The sequence below is a fragment of the Bombus fervidus genome, chromosome 2, assembly GCF_041682495.2.
Source record: "Bombus fervidus isolate BK054 chromosome 2, iyBomFerv1, whole genome shotgun sequence".
NCBI lineage: Eukaryota > Metazoa > Arthropoda > Insecta > Hymenoptera > Apidae > Bombus > Bombus fervidus.
This window is the reverse complement of record NC_091518.1, coordinates 10,532,250-10,550,394: the sequence shown is the minus strand read 5'-3', so window position 1 is coordinate 10,550,394 and position 18,145 is coordinate 10,532,250. Positions and strand designations below refer to the sequence as shown.

The 18,145-nt window shown below is 46.3% G+C and overlaps 1 protein-coding gene across 6 annotated transcripts in view; it reads left to right on the top strand.

Annotated features, from left to right (window-relative positions):
* Window positions 1–18,145, top strand: part of LOC139993420 (serine/threonine-protein phosphatase 4 regulatory subunit 1) — a 147,255-nt gene that overhangs the window by 86,321 nt on the left and 42,789 nt on the right. Inside the window, exon 1 of one of the 6 annotated variants that reach the window (XM_072015157.1) lies at window positions 3,844–3,881. The exons of the other annotated variants lie outside the window; for them this stretch is intronic. Coding sequence (XP_071871258.1) covers window positions 3,859–3,881 — 23 coding nt within the window. The 5' untranslated portion in view covers window positions 3,844–3,858. Of the gene's footprint in view, window positions 1–3,843; window positions 3,882–18,145 lie in introns of those variants that run through there. 6 annotated transcript variants of the gene reach the window in all.

Here is an 18,145-nt window from a genome sequence, read left to right as displayed (position 1 = left end):
CTTCCACAACCGCATCTTCCGCTCCTGTCCCTTCGTCTTTTTCTCTCTCCCTTATCGCCTACCATCGGCACTTACCGTCTTCCTTTCTCATTACCCTCCTACCACGAGCCCTCTCGAGCAGCCGATTCGCCCAAATCGACTCAATTTTCGCGAACATCCGATCGCGCCACGCATGCAACACCCTTTACGCGCACCAGCCTTTAGCCACCGAGGAACTCGCGGATTCGCCAAACTAACTTTGTGCTCGAGAGGAATCGATCGGTTTAACGCTGTTGAAATTATCGAAGGGCAGCGTGTTTCTCTAAATATTCCTATCTGCTTCTACGAAGATATTTGTATTTCAATAACTGCGAAAACAAAGCTTCATGACCATTCATCATCGTGAATTTCGATATTTGTCACACGGTTACACGATGTGCCAATCGTTCGACTCGTCGTCGTTGCGAATAACGTTCGCCACAACTCGAAGAAGCCTGCCAGAATTTCAGAATAGAAGCTCTTCGTTTCTAAAAATCATCTTTTACTTAAAGACATCGGCTTTCCGGCCAAAATTCCATTGGAGTTATCGTACGCGAGACGCCGATATCACAGGGACCGCTCCATCGAGAAGCTCACTCCTCCCAAGACCGCCCTGCTAAATGTTGATTTCGTTGCCGCCAATGCCCCAAGTCTGCCGCTTAATTCGATTTACCTAGCAAGGGGGCAGCCAAACGAAATTGCGTGGTAAAGGGCGTCTTCGTCTCGACGTAAGAGCCGAGGGGTTGCTAGCCGCGACATTCGAACGCAGCCACGCACGCACGCTCGCCCTTCCGAATCCGACAGCCACGCATGCGTACGCGCTCGCGTGTACAGCGACGCGCGGGGGTGTGGGTGCGTCACTTAGGACAGCCCTTAAATGGTCGCTACGACGAAGGGAAGCCGGATGATGGACGAAAGCATCGCAGACTCGCCTCCTATTGAATTAATTTCTAATCATCTTCTCTGCTACGTCCTGCGATGGAGTGTCTTCACCAAACTTCTATGCTTCCATTTCTCCCAACCACCTCCTTTTCCGATCTACCATCTTTTAAAAGCATTTTCACGCTATATCTAACTCTGAGAATATTTAGTAACACGGATCTAATGTATTTTTCGTAAGAAAACAGTATCCAAAACGATAGAAGATAGCTAAATGGAAACTAAGATACAAGACCGATGTGTTCGTTGAATTCTTCTCAGGATTCCTCGTGCTGTCTTTTTCCCGAACCACCTGTCGATCCATCAAAATTTCAAAAATATTTGAAATCAGAGAAAACACGCTTCGTCCAAACACAGTCGATACTTGGAACAAGCAGTCTGAAACCTCGCGACGATTTAACAGAAGAAACGAAATTTTCTTAAATTATCGTGAAATTGCAACCAGTAAATTATACTCGCGACGTACCAAAAGTTCAATCCTTGTCGAATAAACGACGTCACCGACGATTCTCCGTTCCCATCGATTCTCACGAAGGTTTTATTATCCTTCATTGTCTGTGATCGCTGGTCGGTGTCCCGGAGAAAAATACGTTCCCGTTTCAGCGGGACGTAATATGCGGCCGGTTTGGCGGTGCTCGCGCGCCACTGTCGAAGGTGAGAAAGTGAAAGAATCCGAAAAGGAAAAAAGAAGAGCGCGAGCCCGAAGGTGGAGAAAGAGGCGTAGACTGGCAAATGCCGCGAACGTATGAAAACAAATTACGAGGCGGCGTCTGTTTGTTGTGCTCCGAGAACACGTCCAGGAGAAAGAGAGACAAAGAGAAAGAAAGCGACGGTGGTTGGACGAGGACAGGTGGAGGACCATGGTGCATTTCTCCTTCTCTCGCTCCGGTTCTCCGATCCTCGTCTGCAACGGTGCATACGTAAGAGTAGGTAGAGAGACCGTAGACGGATTCTCGAAGGTGCATTCCATTCTCCCACTTTGACTTCCTTCGTGTTCTCTTCTTCGTCGTCGTAGTGGTCCTCTTCTTCTTCTTCTTCTACTTCTTCTTGCGCATCTCCTAACCTCGCGGGATGCGTAAACTCGATCGTACTCTGGTTGTGGCCCGAAGTCGTCCCATCTTCTTCGAACCTTCTCTCCTTTCCCTTAGATCGCAAATGATTCCTCTTTTTCGTGCCGTTTCCGTGAGACCATATTGTAAAAAAGTTGCCGCTTCTTTGCGCGCGGCAATCTCTTTGACACGGTAATGGCAATTAAGGCTGCCATTAAGTATTACGATCGCCAGGAATGCGTTAAGATATCGCGAAATAGCGAAATAGACTTTTTAAAGAAATTCTTGCGGCTTCTGGTACTCGATCAGACTCGCACGAATCGTAGTCCTTCGTCGAATCGAAGCTTTCGCGGCAACCAGACAGCTTTGACGTTCAAATTACGTATCTGGCTGAAAAGAAAAAATGGTATCGTATTGAAGATTGCAAAAGTTTATTGTCATTGTAGATATACGTTCCTAGTAAGCTTGAGAGAATGATTTTCTTTCGGTCGATTCTGACTTGGTTGTCTCGATTTATTCAAATTATTGCTTCTCGATCGTAGAAACTGTCGTCTCGTAAGATATTGAGAGTCGAAACGATTCGTGCGAGTGGAAGACATCTACGAACGCGATAGATGCGAGAGAGGAGGGAAAAGAGGGTGGAATGTTAGAGAAGAGCGCAGGTAGAGAGACGTCTGATGGTGTTGAGACGATATGATAAAGTGGTGGCGCTAACCTCTCGAGCAAACACACCGCTATCGGCACTCTGTCCCGCGTATCGTTCTACCTAGGGTTCATGTCGTCTGTCGTTACCTTCCACGCTTGTTATTATTGCCGTCCCGGCCGATTGACCGATAAACGAATTACATTATATTAACGAGGAAAGACATTTCCATCCGCGCCAGCGTAGATAGCAAACCACTTGTTAGCCCGCCGATAAGAACAATTATTTTCGGGGAAATTCACGACGATGACCAGGGAAACATTTTCACGTCGGGTAAAATACTGCTGATGTCGAGTAAGCTACATATTCGCTCGATATATCATCCATAATCTATATGAAACATCGTATCATATTTTCGTTATTAATTCTCTTGATTGAAATATATTATACCATTTCTGCGAATAATTAGGATGTGTATAGGTATAGAAAACTGGTTTGTTCTTTATGTTCTTGTACGACCTCGTAATATTACGTACGACGTGTGAAATATCCATTATACTTTGTGTCGAGAGATTCATAATTTTAATCATCATTAAGTCATTGCACACTGTCGAATTGCGTTTCTAACATATCAGAATATATCCTCTAAACAATTACATGATATGTATTGTACATACGTATTGTATAATGTTAGAATTTAATCTTAAAGTTAAGATTAATAATCTGTGGAAGACACAATGTTTATGTTAAAATAATATTCAGTGATATTTATTAAACAGAACTACAGAACCAAATGTATATAAGCGTATGATATGGTATAATTAACAAAGTATGCAAGAATCTATGGATTGTTGACAGTTGGCCAGTTACTTTTAGACTAGACGTAGGTGGTGACCCATGAACCCTTAAATATTTTGAACCCCACTCTCTATACAGTAATGAGTATGACCTGTGTAAGTGTCCTGTTCAAATGTCTGTGTGGGTGTCCGTGTAAGAGCATTTGTGCCTATGCGTGTAATATCGTTGTATTCCAACATACTGTCTTTTCCTCTCACACGCTTTGTCTAGATTAAAACTCGATTAAAATTCCCAAAATATCGCAAAAAGATCCTATAACATTCTATATTTTATATTATTAGAATTCCTTACATTTTCCTCCGCCGTGCAATTTCATCTTCGTAGTTCCAACCTTGAGAGGTCGACTCTCTCATGATCAGCTATTACGACAAAACGTTCGGGTCTTCCGTATCGAAATTTCACCAAAGATAATAAAATATCGATTCCCCTCTACAAATCAGCGAGGCGACGCCTGAAACCAATATTTCTATCGACCCTATGTGTCTTATATATTAGCTTGGCAATTAAGTGATTGCGGATTTTGTCAATCCACCTAATGAGAAAATCCGCAATCACTTAGTTGCCAAGCCAATATATTAACGTTACACGCATTAAGCTGCGAACCGAACAATACAAATACCAATTTGCGAGATGTATTTGGAAGCTGCGTATCTCGCGAATCTTCAGATCCGTATCGTCATAAGAGAAGAGAGTTGGTTAGGAAGATTGGCGGGTAGTTTCGCGTTCGAGCCGCTAATAACTCGAAACAAAGTAACTCGTTCATCTGGGAAGGTTCGCTGGCGTGCGCTGCTCGAGTCGTGAAGCGGTCGAGCGCCTCGCGTCGTTGACGTAACGCGCTGAACTGACAGTGGTAACTACATTAACCTTTGAAGGGAGGCACCGTGTCGAATGGGATTCGGCACACGCCGGTGCACCGTAGATTCGAAATTCTCTGTCCGCGCCGCGGCACTCCGCCACGGACGATGCACCAGTCGCTGATACAAAGGGAACCGGCCGCGATTAAGCGCCGATGAGTATTTCGAGCGTATTCCGTCTTCACCGAGTTGAGAGGCGAAACGGTGCGGAGCCACGGTTAGTCGTGACGCGATTAACCCACCGACCACGGAGGCTGGGTCAGTTCTGACACATGCATATATTTCATATTTATTATTGGACCGTGCAATAAGTCGGTACCGTGATCTTTTTATGGTGGTCGTGGCGTGTTTTATAAATACAGAGCGATAAGTGTAATCGAATTACCGATTAATCTTTTGGGGCTTTTAATCGAGTTTAGTCTAGAGAAAGCATTCGAGAGGAGGAGATCGGTAAATACGTAGCGAATAGCAATATCGTAAAGGAGCAACGTTTGCTACGAACGATACTTTTGTAAAAGCCGTATTTGTACATAGTAGCAGTTTATTCGAATTGGGAATGAAATTTTGATCTTGAAAGTTAAACTGGATGAAACGAGAAATCCTTTCGTACAAGAGACATCTAACCCCTTGAATATTGCGAAATCAATTGGTCTATCGGTATTTGATAAAGATGGGAATAATGTCAAAGGAATTTTTTAATACCCATACGATTTAATATCTTCTTAGCTGTAAGATACAACAGTGTGTTGTATGCTCGCCAGGGGCGAAAGTTAATCGACCGCCGTCATCGTCCAACCTATCGTACACCTTAACCTTTTTTCTGCTTCTGAATATTACAAAAGTCCGTTAAATATATCTGACAGTTTCACGAGTAATGGTGCATTCTGTGTTAAATAACCAATGAAAGGTAAGAGCTTTTACTCTTTAAAGTCTTGCTTGAATATCGTTTATTCGGACGTTTAATAATAAACGTAGACCGTTAAAGATGAAATGGTAAAGGAAAATGGAAAATTGCAGGGGCTCGCTTATTAACTCTTCCCGGATAGCTTGTCCGAGCAACAAGATATCGGAGGTATCGTTAGAATGACCAAGAATAGACAAAGGAGGACGTAACAGGTAGAAATAGGAATGCCAGCGCGATTATTGCCGTTCGTATAGCTGCGGTGGCGAGTAAAACAACTCGCGATTACCCAACGCGGCATTGAGCAATCGTAGGATGCAAGACTGCCGTCCTCGTCGCCGTGGTTCTCGGGCTTTGCACAACGATTCGACGAACTGCGCGCTTGTACATCGTCTATCCTCGTGAAAATTTCGGGACGAGTGCGACAAACGTAAATTGTTCATTAGACGAGCTTAAGTTTGTTACGAAGCAGCAGATTTTGCTCGCGCGACGATTTTTAACGATACAGACGATATGAGCCCCCTGAGAAGGGCAACCGATCAATTCTGCTTTTCATTAATTTCGTCATTTCTATGTAAGAGAACTATTCGATCGACTCATCCATTTAAAATTAACATCTTTCGTATCCAAGTATCCAGGATATTTTGTAAGAAACGAGTAACATCAGTTTAGTGGCTGGTCGTTGGTTTATCTTAATCAATTAGCCTGCATACATAATTAATCTTATTAATATTTTTAAATATTCAAGAAAGTGACAAAATCACATTCAAATGAGAAAATAATTGGATGTAGCATCGATCGGCAACGTATTGAATTTTAAAATGAACGATTTAAAGTGGATGATGGTAGACGAAATCGCAACGATATCGCGCATATCGATTCTCACACGTCTGCTTATTTTATCGCTACGTATTCGTCGCTTTCTCTTCGTGCCGCTGCATACCTGGTGCGAAAACGCGCGAGAAAAATCGCTCGTCCGCAACGAGCCTTGGAATAGAACGTAGTATACCTTCTCATTGCCACGTACGTTTTGTCTACCGCGAATCACAGTGTCATTCGATAGTCGATAGCGCTCGATGGTAGACCGGTTCGTGCGACGATCCATCCTGTCGTCTACGAAGGCCAGTTTCTCATCGAGAGAAGAATGGCATTAGTCGCGCTGCAGGAAATTGTGTATTCCGCGGCGTGGACGAATACGGAACGGAAGTGCGGTTCGATCGAGTGGAATCGACCGAGCGAGACGTTCTCGCGCGATTTAAATCGACCAAGGATCTACGAGATGGTAGCTTGATCGCATAGCGATCTTCGTCGCGTCCGAAAGTTTCACGCGTTTCTTAGTGAGATTCGGAAGGCTTCGAATTTGTGCGGAAACGTAATATTGCTATGGCGAGAATCGAGATTTCTGCGAATTGGGGAGCAGCGGAACACTGCGGAGAAATAAATGGACTTGGAAAACACGTATACGCGTTACGTATATCTATTATACGTACTTACTTACATATACTTACACGGTACGAGCGTACACTAGCGCACAGTCAGAGATAAATATATTCTTACTATTGGTTTGTCGTGGAACTGTTGCGCATTATTGAATAGAATATACATATATATAAGGCTATATATATATGGAGCCTCTGAAAAATCGAATAAACGAACTGCGATTCTTTTTTCCAGGAAATTAAGAAAAAGAGGGATGAAGAGATACAAAGACAGATTTCTTATCACGAAAGCTTAGTACTATTCGTATCTAATCGAATATTTAATAACGTAGAATATATTTCTCTCTTTACTTCTACGGTACGAATACATTCGTCTGTCGCTGTACGTACGAGCTGACGACTGTCGCATAGTTGAAACATAATGAAACAAGAGCAAACGAGGAACGAAGGAAGGACGGGTTGGCTGGAGAAGAGCGCGACGAGAAGAGAACAGAGGGACAGAAGGGTAAAGGCAGGGCCTTTGATGTTTTCACGTACAAAGTCGATGCGGTCTCGAGGTGGTCCCGACAGTGGGAGGCTACAATGGCCACATGAAGTCCTACAAGGTGCTATGTTCACATCGTTCTCCATACTCAATTATCATATTGGGTCTGGGACCAGTTCCGTCTGCCCTCGAACCCTCCCGCCTCTCTTCGTCTAGCCAGGCTTTCTCTTTCTCTACCTTCTTTTCTCCGTTGAATTTTCTACAACGCGTTCCTCCAGCACGGCGTCTACAACAACATCCCTTCTTCCTGTGCCCCCTCTTTCACGGCTTCGCCTCCTTTTCACCCGTTCCTTCCACGTCTCTCTCTTTATCTATCCCGTTCGAAAACCTCGTACGCGCCGCGTATTTGTCCCCTCGCTCCACTCGCCCCGCTGTCTTCCATAGGCTATTGTCGGCCGCCTTCCAGCATAATGCATCTTAAACGGCGGCGCCTCAAAGATCGACGCCTCTGCCTGGCCTCATCGGAATTCTTCAATATAAATTAGATTGTTGAATGGGGATTCTAGATCGCTGCCACGACCTGGCTACGGTTCTCGTGGTTCGACGAAGGACGCGCTACGCGAGCTGGGTTGCTCGAGTCAAATATGTATTTATTTATCTATGCGATCGAATATTGGAACGCATTCTTCTTCCTTGTGTTCGATAACCTCGTGTAAATAATACGCGACCTCTTTCTCGGTTTTTCGTGGAATTTCGTTCAGACACGTTTCCCACGTCCACCCGATCGTTCGCCCATTAATCGAACGACGTCGTCACCGACCGCGTGTTTCGTCCCTTCGTCCCATTGGTGGTCACGCGTCGTCGACCAAACGAATACCTTTTCTCTCTGCGTGTACTAAGTTACATGTAAAAGAAAGACAGAGTCCGTTGCGTTAATTAGAGCAACGTTCTAGCCACCCGATCGAGCGGCCTGATTAGCCGCGTTACGCCCCGCTGAATTCGTGTATATTTCCACGACGATCGCCGGCTTCCTGGAAGAAAGCGCCACCGCCTACGCACGCGGCCTGCCGTCGATCGATTCATCCTGTGAACGCGGCGTTATGTATACAGGCCAACGGCGTACTGTGTCTCGTTTCCTCACGTTCGCACCGGCCTCGATATCCCGCTTCGACCACCGTCATTGACGGCCTCTCGCGTACAGGGAAGTGTAGGAACGGCGCTCGCACGCGAACAAACCGAGTAACGTTTTCCTGTCACGAGATCGCCAGAGGGAGGAAAGGAGAGTAGCGTCGCTCGTAGAGAAGCCCACACGAGTCTGGCCGGATACTCATACTTCCGGTTCTACACATGGCCGCGCGCGCGCGTTCTCTCGCTTCGTCCCTCCGTCGTTCTTTATCCTCCTCCAATTTCTCTGTCCGCGACGCTAGCCTGCATTCGTACGTCTAGAACGCGTGTACTCGCGACGCTGCTCTTCCCTTTCCTCCCTTTCGTCTATATGCATCTGCACTCGTGAGCACAGAGATACGAGCGAACGTTACACGCGACTTGCGTCGTTCTATACTCGTACACGTATGGTATACGTACGTGGGATAACGTGTGTGTACCTCTTCTGTTGTGACGTCACCGATCGGGCACCCTACGCACGCAAATATGCGCGCACCGCACCGAGTCATTCACCAGCGTAGCCGAGTCTACTTCTTCGACTTTGGCCAAGCTTTCGTACTTCCTTCTTTGTACAGACGCGGAGGGAGTATCGTTACAATAGCTGCGCTACGTAGCCTTTCAGGAGCCACGTTGATCGACTCTATAAGTTAAAAAATATTTTTCAAATTTACCTCGGGATATCGATCGATGCACCGTATCGAACGAACCAAATTGTACGGAAGCGCAACGTTTGTTTCTTGAGAATCGAACATCGTTCGTACAAGACGTTGGACGTCTCTGAAATGTTAGTGTCCAAGCACTTGCGATCCACGCTCATCTCGCATAATTTCGTCAGTTTCCTCTGCTCATCTACGACGTGCGACGAAGTTAACAAATTAATAAGAAAAAATAGAATCGACGAGCTTGATGGTTTCTGCTGCCAAGTTTATACAGTTACGAACGCGAGGAACACCTTGTCGTGATAAACGCAGACGCTGGAAGCTCCGTGTCCACCGAAACTTGTGTATCTCGGGGTCGCTGAAAAATTCCGTAGTTCCGTGGAGAAGCTGTACGATGGAAGGGAAAGAAGGAACCAGGTCTGGCCACGGAGACAAATTAACGGCGGGGGTTTCCGTTTGTCGTCGGACGCATTTCGATGAGACAGATTTAGACGGGAGGAAAAAGTGGGTGTAGGGGATTACGTGGCCTGTTTACAGAGAGCCCGCGCCGAGTGGCAACGGCTCGCGTCACGCAGAAAAGAGGGGCTGCTGGAGGAGAAGGAGAACGAAACGAATAAGCCAAGTCGAAAGGAGGATGGATATAGAGAAGAGAAGGGGAACGCGCGGGGCAAGAGAGCAAGCGGCCACCAATTTGAGAATCGGCGACGACCCTGGGCACGGACGACTTCCGGTGGTTCCGTTGACCCCGTAGAAGTTCGTCGCTACGAACTCTCGCCGACTCGCACGACGCTCAAACAAACGGACGACTATTCGCGCTGAGCACGCTGCCCTGCTTCGGATTCCGTACCCACCACGTTTCTTCTTTCTTCTGCCAGTCTTTTTCCGCTTGGCATACGAATGTCAGAGTTTCGAACGTAAATCGTTCGTCGCGATGATTAAACGTTGCGATCGAAAACGTATAATGGCGCTCTATCCCGCTATCGTTTAAACGGTACTGTTTAAATGGCACTTGTAACTTTGTCGTCGATCACGGACTAAGACAGTTGTCATCTGGATGGTCAAAGAGAGTCGAAGTATCTCTGTTTTGCAACGAGTGCCAGTAAACTACTGGATCGCCTGACACGTTTATTTTACGCGTGTACAGAATGAAACAGAGAATCAGAGTTAATTAACGTGACGTTGCCGCGTGAGACTCGCGGAGTATAAGCTGGCCGATTCTAAAACTGGTATGACGATATACTAAAATTGAGAAGCTCTCAGAATACCGAAGAAACTCTTAGAGTCCGAACTTCGTTCGGTACAGGTACATAATTAATAACGAAATACTGTAACGATAAAAGATTCGCTGTCGCAACGACATTTATCGCCACGAAACGTAAATACTAAATGCGAGATGCAAATGATAAATACTACAAACTAACGTCTCCAAGGTAATCGGTTTTCTTCGAAAAATTCGTAGCTCGCGATGTAAATTCCAAGAACCAGTGCTTTTAACACGATCACTCTCCCCTGCTAATTTACAAACATGTTTACTGTATTCTCACTGTTCTCGCTACTACTTTCGCTGCACTTTAACGACGATCGCACGGTTAATAAAGGAGGAGTAAGTGCAAGGCGCGTAAAAATACTACGCCACGCGAAACGATGCGACCAGGCAAAGTGAGAATCGGCGAGGAGGAGAGGAGAAACGATTGAATGAATCGTCGATGGTGAAGCGGCGCGGCGGCGCTAGTTAGCGGATGTGAAAAGTGTGTACAGGATACGGGTGGCCGCGAGGGGGGTGGCGAGGCCGTATTAGTCGCAGGAAGGGTGGCGACGAGGAAGAAAAGAGGAAGGAGTGGCAACGAAGAAGGCGACAAACTGCGCACGCGCACGCTACGTGTCCGCCACTTTATGAATGCACGCCGCAAACGTGCGCGTCGCCGCGCCGTCGTACGTACGCGCGGCGAACGTACATTCATACGGACCGTGAACGTAGCCGTAGCCGCGTAGTGCGTAGTAAGCACTCACCACACCACACTCGCGGCCAATGTCTGCGAGCTGGCTGCGTTCTCTCTCTCTCTCTCTCTCTCGTCGGCCCCGAGGGATTTACTTAGAGCGTCGTTGTGTCGCGCGAATCGTTAAAACGACGCCGGCCACTCGCGAACGATGGCGCTTGGGTTTATTGACGTTGCACGGTTACGTGTTTTCACGATAAAAGAATTTTCCTTTGTGCTGTTTGCTTCGTGGAACGATTTACTACAGTAGGGCCGATTAAAGTCGAGTACGTAAGAAGCGCGGATTGTAATTCTCGAGGCACGAGCGATTTTCTTTCTCAAGTATTTCCGGGAATGTTGACGAGGGCGAAAAGATCGGATCTAGCGAGATCAAACGAGAAGCGCCAATTTCTCGCTTAGTCTTGTTATATCTAATGAATAGATACACAGCGGTCTTTGTCGTTTAGAAGACTTTGTCGTTTACGACACGTAGAAATGTATAAAATATCCAAAGTCCCTACGATATTCGTTACAATACGTACTGGCTGAAGGAAATTTTTATCCAAGTTTCGCTTTGTTAGTTACGTTCGTAGGAACGTGAATTTACATAAACATTCGCGGGTTCTAGTTATTTAGCTTAAATGGAGTTGAGCTGGAGATAGCGAGTAGTAGGGGAGTGCTAGGGCTATGAGTCATTCGAATTTAGGTGAAACAAAGCAATCGTTGCTATACTATGTTTGGACGGCCTTTTCTATCGTTGAATTACATTTGCGAGGGAGTCGCGATAGTTTGGATAGCAGTGTAGTTGAAACGTAGTTGTTTCTAATTCAGAGGAAATGGTTAGCGAGAAAAATAGCGGACAAATTACGGTAGTTTCCAGTCCGCGCGAACACGGATGGCTTCACAAATCACCGAGCGTATCCACGCCCGCGAGTATTGACGTAACAATAACCGCACGCGTTTACAGATATACAGCATTAGTTTGCAGCCTGTAATACACCGGCCGTCCCACTTGTCTTCCCTTCGCGTTTTTTTCTCTTGCTCTTTTCCACGTACGCGTGTAGGCTTTTATAAGCACGAAGAAGAGGAAGCACGACGCATGCGCCTTTTCTCTGCACAGTTACACAATGATAATTCCACTCGTTAGTATTTTCCTCCGACTCATTCACCAAAGTCGGTGTATCAGTCGCGTATCTTTCGCTACACCTCATTGATCCTCGCGCAACGCAAATTACTATGTCACTGTCACAACGTGTTGCTCGATTAGCCACAAAAATCTCATACAGTACGTTCGAATAACTTTTCTCCGGTCGATTGTCAACGTAATTTCAAACCTTCCCAATCCGATCATCTTCGACCGACTGCATAAAATTAAATTTCTTCGTATGTCAAATTTCTCTTAGAATTCGCTACGTCTATATATGGTCTTCTTACGACGAAGTAACTTACAGGAGTAAGTTATTTGTTTCTTGATATTTGTATATGCAGGTAACGAAGTCGAGATAGAAAAAAAAAAAAATAGAAGCTATCAGGATCCGGCGTGTTAATTTTCTTCGAACGGTTATTCCCCGATCGTTGTACGAAAATGTAGCCAATCTCGGAAACTGCGTCATCCTGTCATCGCGATATTGTCTCGCATGCCAACAGAATCGGAAGAAAAAGAAACCGTCATGCCTGCGAATGATGGGAGCTCGTGCTCGCACGAGATAAACACCCCTATACGTTCACGTATAGCTCGAAATCTTCTCTCGGATCTTGTATACCTTGCCTCTCTTTTTCCACCACGTTCGCGTCCCTCCGAGAGAGAAAAAGAGAGGAGAAAGCTGCGATCGCTCGTGCTACGAACGATAATTGCGCTCACGCAACTCTCGGTTCATTGACGCCCTTCTTTTCCAACCCTACCCTCGTCCGGCGCTCGGTCCATTCATCGAATCCCCCGGTTCGCGTCGAGCCGAGCAGCCAGCGATCGCGTCGTCGCACGAGGATATCTATTTGTGCGTGCCAACGCACGTTACGACGAGAAGGATACATGGGGAACGGATGGGGAAAACGAGAAAGGGAGGGAAACAGAAGGGCGGAGGAGGAGAGATACATAGGGTTCCAGAAGTCAGATGGAAAGGAAGGACGGCTCGCATAAATATGCGTAGAAGCTGGAATGTGTGAAGAGGAGCGGCGAGGGAGGAGGAATTTCCTGTTGTGAACGTCTTGGGATGCATCTGCTTCTCGCTCCGACTCTTAAGCCTGAGCCACGCGTGCGAGTACCAATTAAGGCGCCACGAGTCGTCGTGATTGGCCCCGCGGGTGCAACCCATCGCTGCTTGCTGCCGCTCCCCTTTCTCTTTCTCTTTGTGTTTTCTTCTACTATCCGTGTTCGTCTGCCTACAACAGCAACACGGCTTCTCTTAACTGATAACGCCGCGGCCCGTTTCGAATCACAAGCCGAGAGAGGCTGATGACGCCACGTACGATGTGTTTCTGTTGCGTTCAAAACATTCGATGGCACACCATGTATGGCTTATAAAGAAATCGATATCGATGCTATGAAAAATGTGTCGATGAAATCGCATTGTATAGAATTGACGCGATAGGTAGTGAATAAATAAAGCGAGCAGACATCAACATCGGTTTACGTGTTGTATTTATCGAATACGAGCGGCAGAGTTTCGAGTTTCGTCTACGCGCATTTAAATTTCGTTCTCTTTCACTTTGACAATCGACGATATACACCCACCGCCTCTCACGTGTCTTCCGATTATTGCGAAGGATTATAGATGAGTTTACGTGTGTCGTTATTTTTGTCCGTTCGATTCGATAAACAATATATCGATATATATATCGACAAGTTTGTTAGAACAATGTATATAATTAAAAGTTTATAACGCGAAATATCCAAATTTTATTAAGTCCTGAGGCTTTTGGGCGAAAATATATATGCCGACGAGACAACAAAATTAAAAAGTTCTCGCTATTTTAAAATCGAAACTTTTCAAGAATAATTAAAGAACTTAATTACACAATGTAGGTCAAATCAAACAAAGAGTAACTCCGCCCAATCTCCAACCGCTTTAACTTTCCGAGATCGTCTTATAATAATAGCCGAGGCTCGAACGAGTTAAATAACATTTCGTAACAGCCGCTGGAACGCGAACGCCTTCGACTTCCGTTCTGGCGCCAGTTTTCGCCCCTTTATCTGGGCTTGAAACTCGACTCGCTCCTTGACGATACGGTGGTCGTCGAACTTTTATAGATTTCGTGGTGACTCCCGGTGGTTTTAGCGCACTTCCTCCGGTCCCCTTTTTCGTAAATACAGAGCTCCGTGCGCACCACAAACGGCCGCGTCCCATTTACGCGAGCAAAGAGGTGGCGCGGTATCACCTGCACGACACGCGAGCGAGCAAAGCCGAGAGGCGCGAAGCGACAACGTGTCGTCGAGAAATATTGTGGCGACTGTCCGTTACGAAATCCAAGATAGCGGGCATTCGTCTTGCCTTTTGGCCGCGGATGGGTGTCGTTGTTGCCTTAAGTGCCCCGGCGTGTCAGGTGGAAGAACTGCGGAACGGAAAGGGGGAACAAACCACCAGAGAAGGAGAATGACGGCTCGCGGTGCAGTGATTCATCGGACGAATCTCTCTCCATTCGTCGTCACGCATCCCACGGATAAATCTTTTCTCCGTGTTCTCTCTTCTGCTTCCTATTCTCTCATTTTGTTCGTTCTCCTCCTGTACCACGTTTTGACGAAGAGCAACTTTGCGATCGAAGTTCTTGCCCGGTTTTGGGCTCGTTCGACTCTCTTCTGCACGGGATACCTCGCGATGCAATTTCGTTTGCGCGTAGAAAAATATTTGCCGATACCTCGAAGCGAATGTTGTTTTATGGAAAAGATGAAGCAAATTTGTTTTGCATGGAATTCGAAGTTTAAATACTTCGTTATATATATTTAACGTCGTCGACACTTTACGGTTATTCTCTAAGATAATGCCGTTCTTCCTTTATTTGGATTATAAATCGAACGAATCTTCAAATCTGTGGAATCTAAGATGACTGTCGGATAACTTTCCAGAAGGTAATTATCCTTTCGAAATTAAGTACGGTCGACGTATTCGAGTTGATGTAAATTTTTCGTAGATACGAAGGAAATGAAAAATGTATTATTTGTCTTCTGATAATTTGAAAAATATATAACGGGACGGGAAAGAGGTATCTAATAAAACAGGTTGAAAGAGATCTTAATGATTTGATATTGATCGGAGAAGAAGAAATAATTGTAGAGTGGGACGGAAAACAGGTATCTAATGAAACAGGTTAGAAAAGGATTATAATCTAATGATCTGAAATTGATCGGAGAAGGAGAAATAAGGTATAGTGGGATGGAAAAGAGGTATCGAATGATGAAACGGTGATGCGGAGTGACGCAGGCGTTCGGTTCGCGCGCATTCCATCACGTTTCCGTGTCTCTTTATAGGTTAGGTGCGCCTCCGCGATCTCCTCGCATAGGCGTCGCAACGTAGCGCGCATAACGAGGATACACGCGTATATCGTTTTGAAACGTGAAATGGAATGGACAGCGATGCGTGGTCACGTTTACCATGCCATATTGTTGTCCGAGATGCAAATTGCACGGTTAAAACGAGCCGAATAGTTATTAAAGTCTCGATGGCAAAGCGGGATCCGATCCGTTCGCAGCGATCGCAAATTACATGCAATTCCCGGTTCGATCGTCGGCAACATCGTTTGGACACGCTGTTCGATCAGCCGTAACGACAAAGTTGCAACTTTTAACTTCGCCTTCGGGCTTAGCTTATCCCAGTTATATCTCGCGGACGAGATTTCAACCGTCTCGCGGTCCACTTTCTGCTCCCATCTCGAAGTATACGAAAAGATAAACCTATATAATAACCGACAAAATGTGTACGAGAGTTAAAAAACGTAAAATCGAAAAAATTGATAAATCGATTTTTATACGCGCGGTTTCCAATTATCGAAGAAAAAACGCACGATGGAGACGTCGACGTGGACGTCGAACAACGAACCGACAGATTAATCGACTACGATTAATAACCGAAATGAGTCTCCTCGGCCGTTATTTTGCATTAGATCGTGCTGTTTCTATTGGCTCGATGGCGAAACAATCGGAACGTTGCACGAGCAAAAGGTCTACGTTATTTATAACCGTTATTATTGCCGTAAATCGATCAGTTTGAACCGGATTACGTGCGGTGCAGTGCGTCCAATTACCGTTGCATCGATTATAGTTCGAAACTATACGGTGGGACCCGATTATGCGAAGCTGGAATAATCTTAATAATACATGTAGATATATAAATGTATATACGAAATCGGTAACCGGTGTATCTCCGGGATACGTCGCGATCGTCGCTACACCACTGACCTTAATAACTCTCGTACGTTCCTTGCGTACCTCGATGATGACGATAGAAAAGGTCTGCCGTCTAGCAGGCGAACCGTGCGCATCAAATATGTACACGCTAGTTCCTTCTCCCTCTTTTTCTCTCATTCCTCCTGTATAACTCTTTTCTCTATCTCTCCTGTTTCTTTCCTTTTTACACACTCGACATCTATCTCCGGGATCTCTGTTCCCTCCCCGATGTCTCTGTGTACAAGTACACCTTACGGTCGTTCACACGAGCGCGACCGATGGAATGCACGCCGGTGTACACACACGCGTGCTCACCTCCGTGCCAAGGAACCGTTAATGAATCTTGCAGTTCTTAGACCGCCCGTGTGTGTCTCGGGAATCGTCGTGAGAGAAAAGGAACGGAATGAGACGCGCGCGCACGAAACCAGAGTCTCGATCCCTCTGCAACGGAATTTGGTTGAAAGAATTTTACGCTTTCCAGCGGTCGTCGTAGTTGGGCCGTTCCATTTCGTCGCGAGGATGTTCCGTAAAGCTATTATTTTACGAGAAAATCCTTCTATCGACAAAATTCTTTATCGATAGGAGGAAAAATCGTAATAGCGGACTTTGGGAATATTCTTTCGTAAGGAGAACCGCCGAAACATCGTTAATTGTAGATCGCACGAGAGGCAACTTTCTCATTCCGCTGGTGCGCACGCTATACGTGGTGTGTACCACCCACGACGCTGCCCCCGTTCCGTGAAAGAAAGGAAATGTCGATCCCCGATGGGTATACGACCGGCCACCACTTGCCACTTTTACTCGGTAAGAAAAACTAGACGAAAGTCGAGGTCGCGTTTCGGCGAAACGCCCCCTTCCCGCCTGCATCCGATGCTTTCCCACACACGCTGCTTGTATGTAACCTTTCTTTCGTTTCTTCTTTCTTTTTTCACCCGTAGAGAGGCGATAACCGGTTTTTCTCCCAATTTCATCGACGTCGGTGTATTTACGGGCCTCTCTGCTCCGACGTTCCATCTGCTTTCTGTGAAAAACACATGACATCGGTATGCGTTCGTCACTCGAGTAAACACTTGTATCTAATCAATGGCCGGTCGGTCGGTCAGCTTGCGACAGAACTCGCGCGCCTGTCCGTTTATCGCGCTACGCGTGAATATATCCAACGCGTGGCTATAAAATAAAACATATACGTAAAGAAATAACAGAGAAAGAGACATAACGCGATGGAAATAACGACGGAGAAGATAAAAGCGAAAACATTGGAGTTGGTAATTTCGAAAATTCCAAATCGTGCAAATACCAAATTCCGTCCGTGTTTCTCGCGTGTCACGAGACACGTAAGAGTAGCGAAGAGAGTAGTAGGTCCGAAAGCAAGCACGCCGGTGGTGGCAAGCGAGAGAGAACCACCACGGTCGGTACGTGGTTACAGGTCTGTTTGGCGGCGAGCGGTGGCGGTCCACTTCTGAGAACTAACGGGTCTGTTTCGTCCCCTCTCTCCGTCTTTCTTCTCCCCTTTCCCCGCCTCGTCCCTGCTCTTTCACGGACCTCCACCACCCGCGGCAACGCATCTCGTATACGTAGAGGAAGGGAAAGAGAAAGAAGGAGAGAGGAGAGTAGTTGTGTAAGTAGGGAGCCAGGCTAGTGTGGGTGCGTGCATCGCGCCTGCGTGAGTGCGTGTTAGCGAGTACTAACGCGCATCGCGGCTGGTTGCCGCCGTGACGTGCGCAGCAGCGTGTGCGCACTCCGCGTCTGCGCATCGCCGTGAGCGTGACGCGCCAGCGATCACT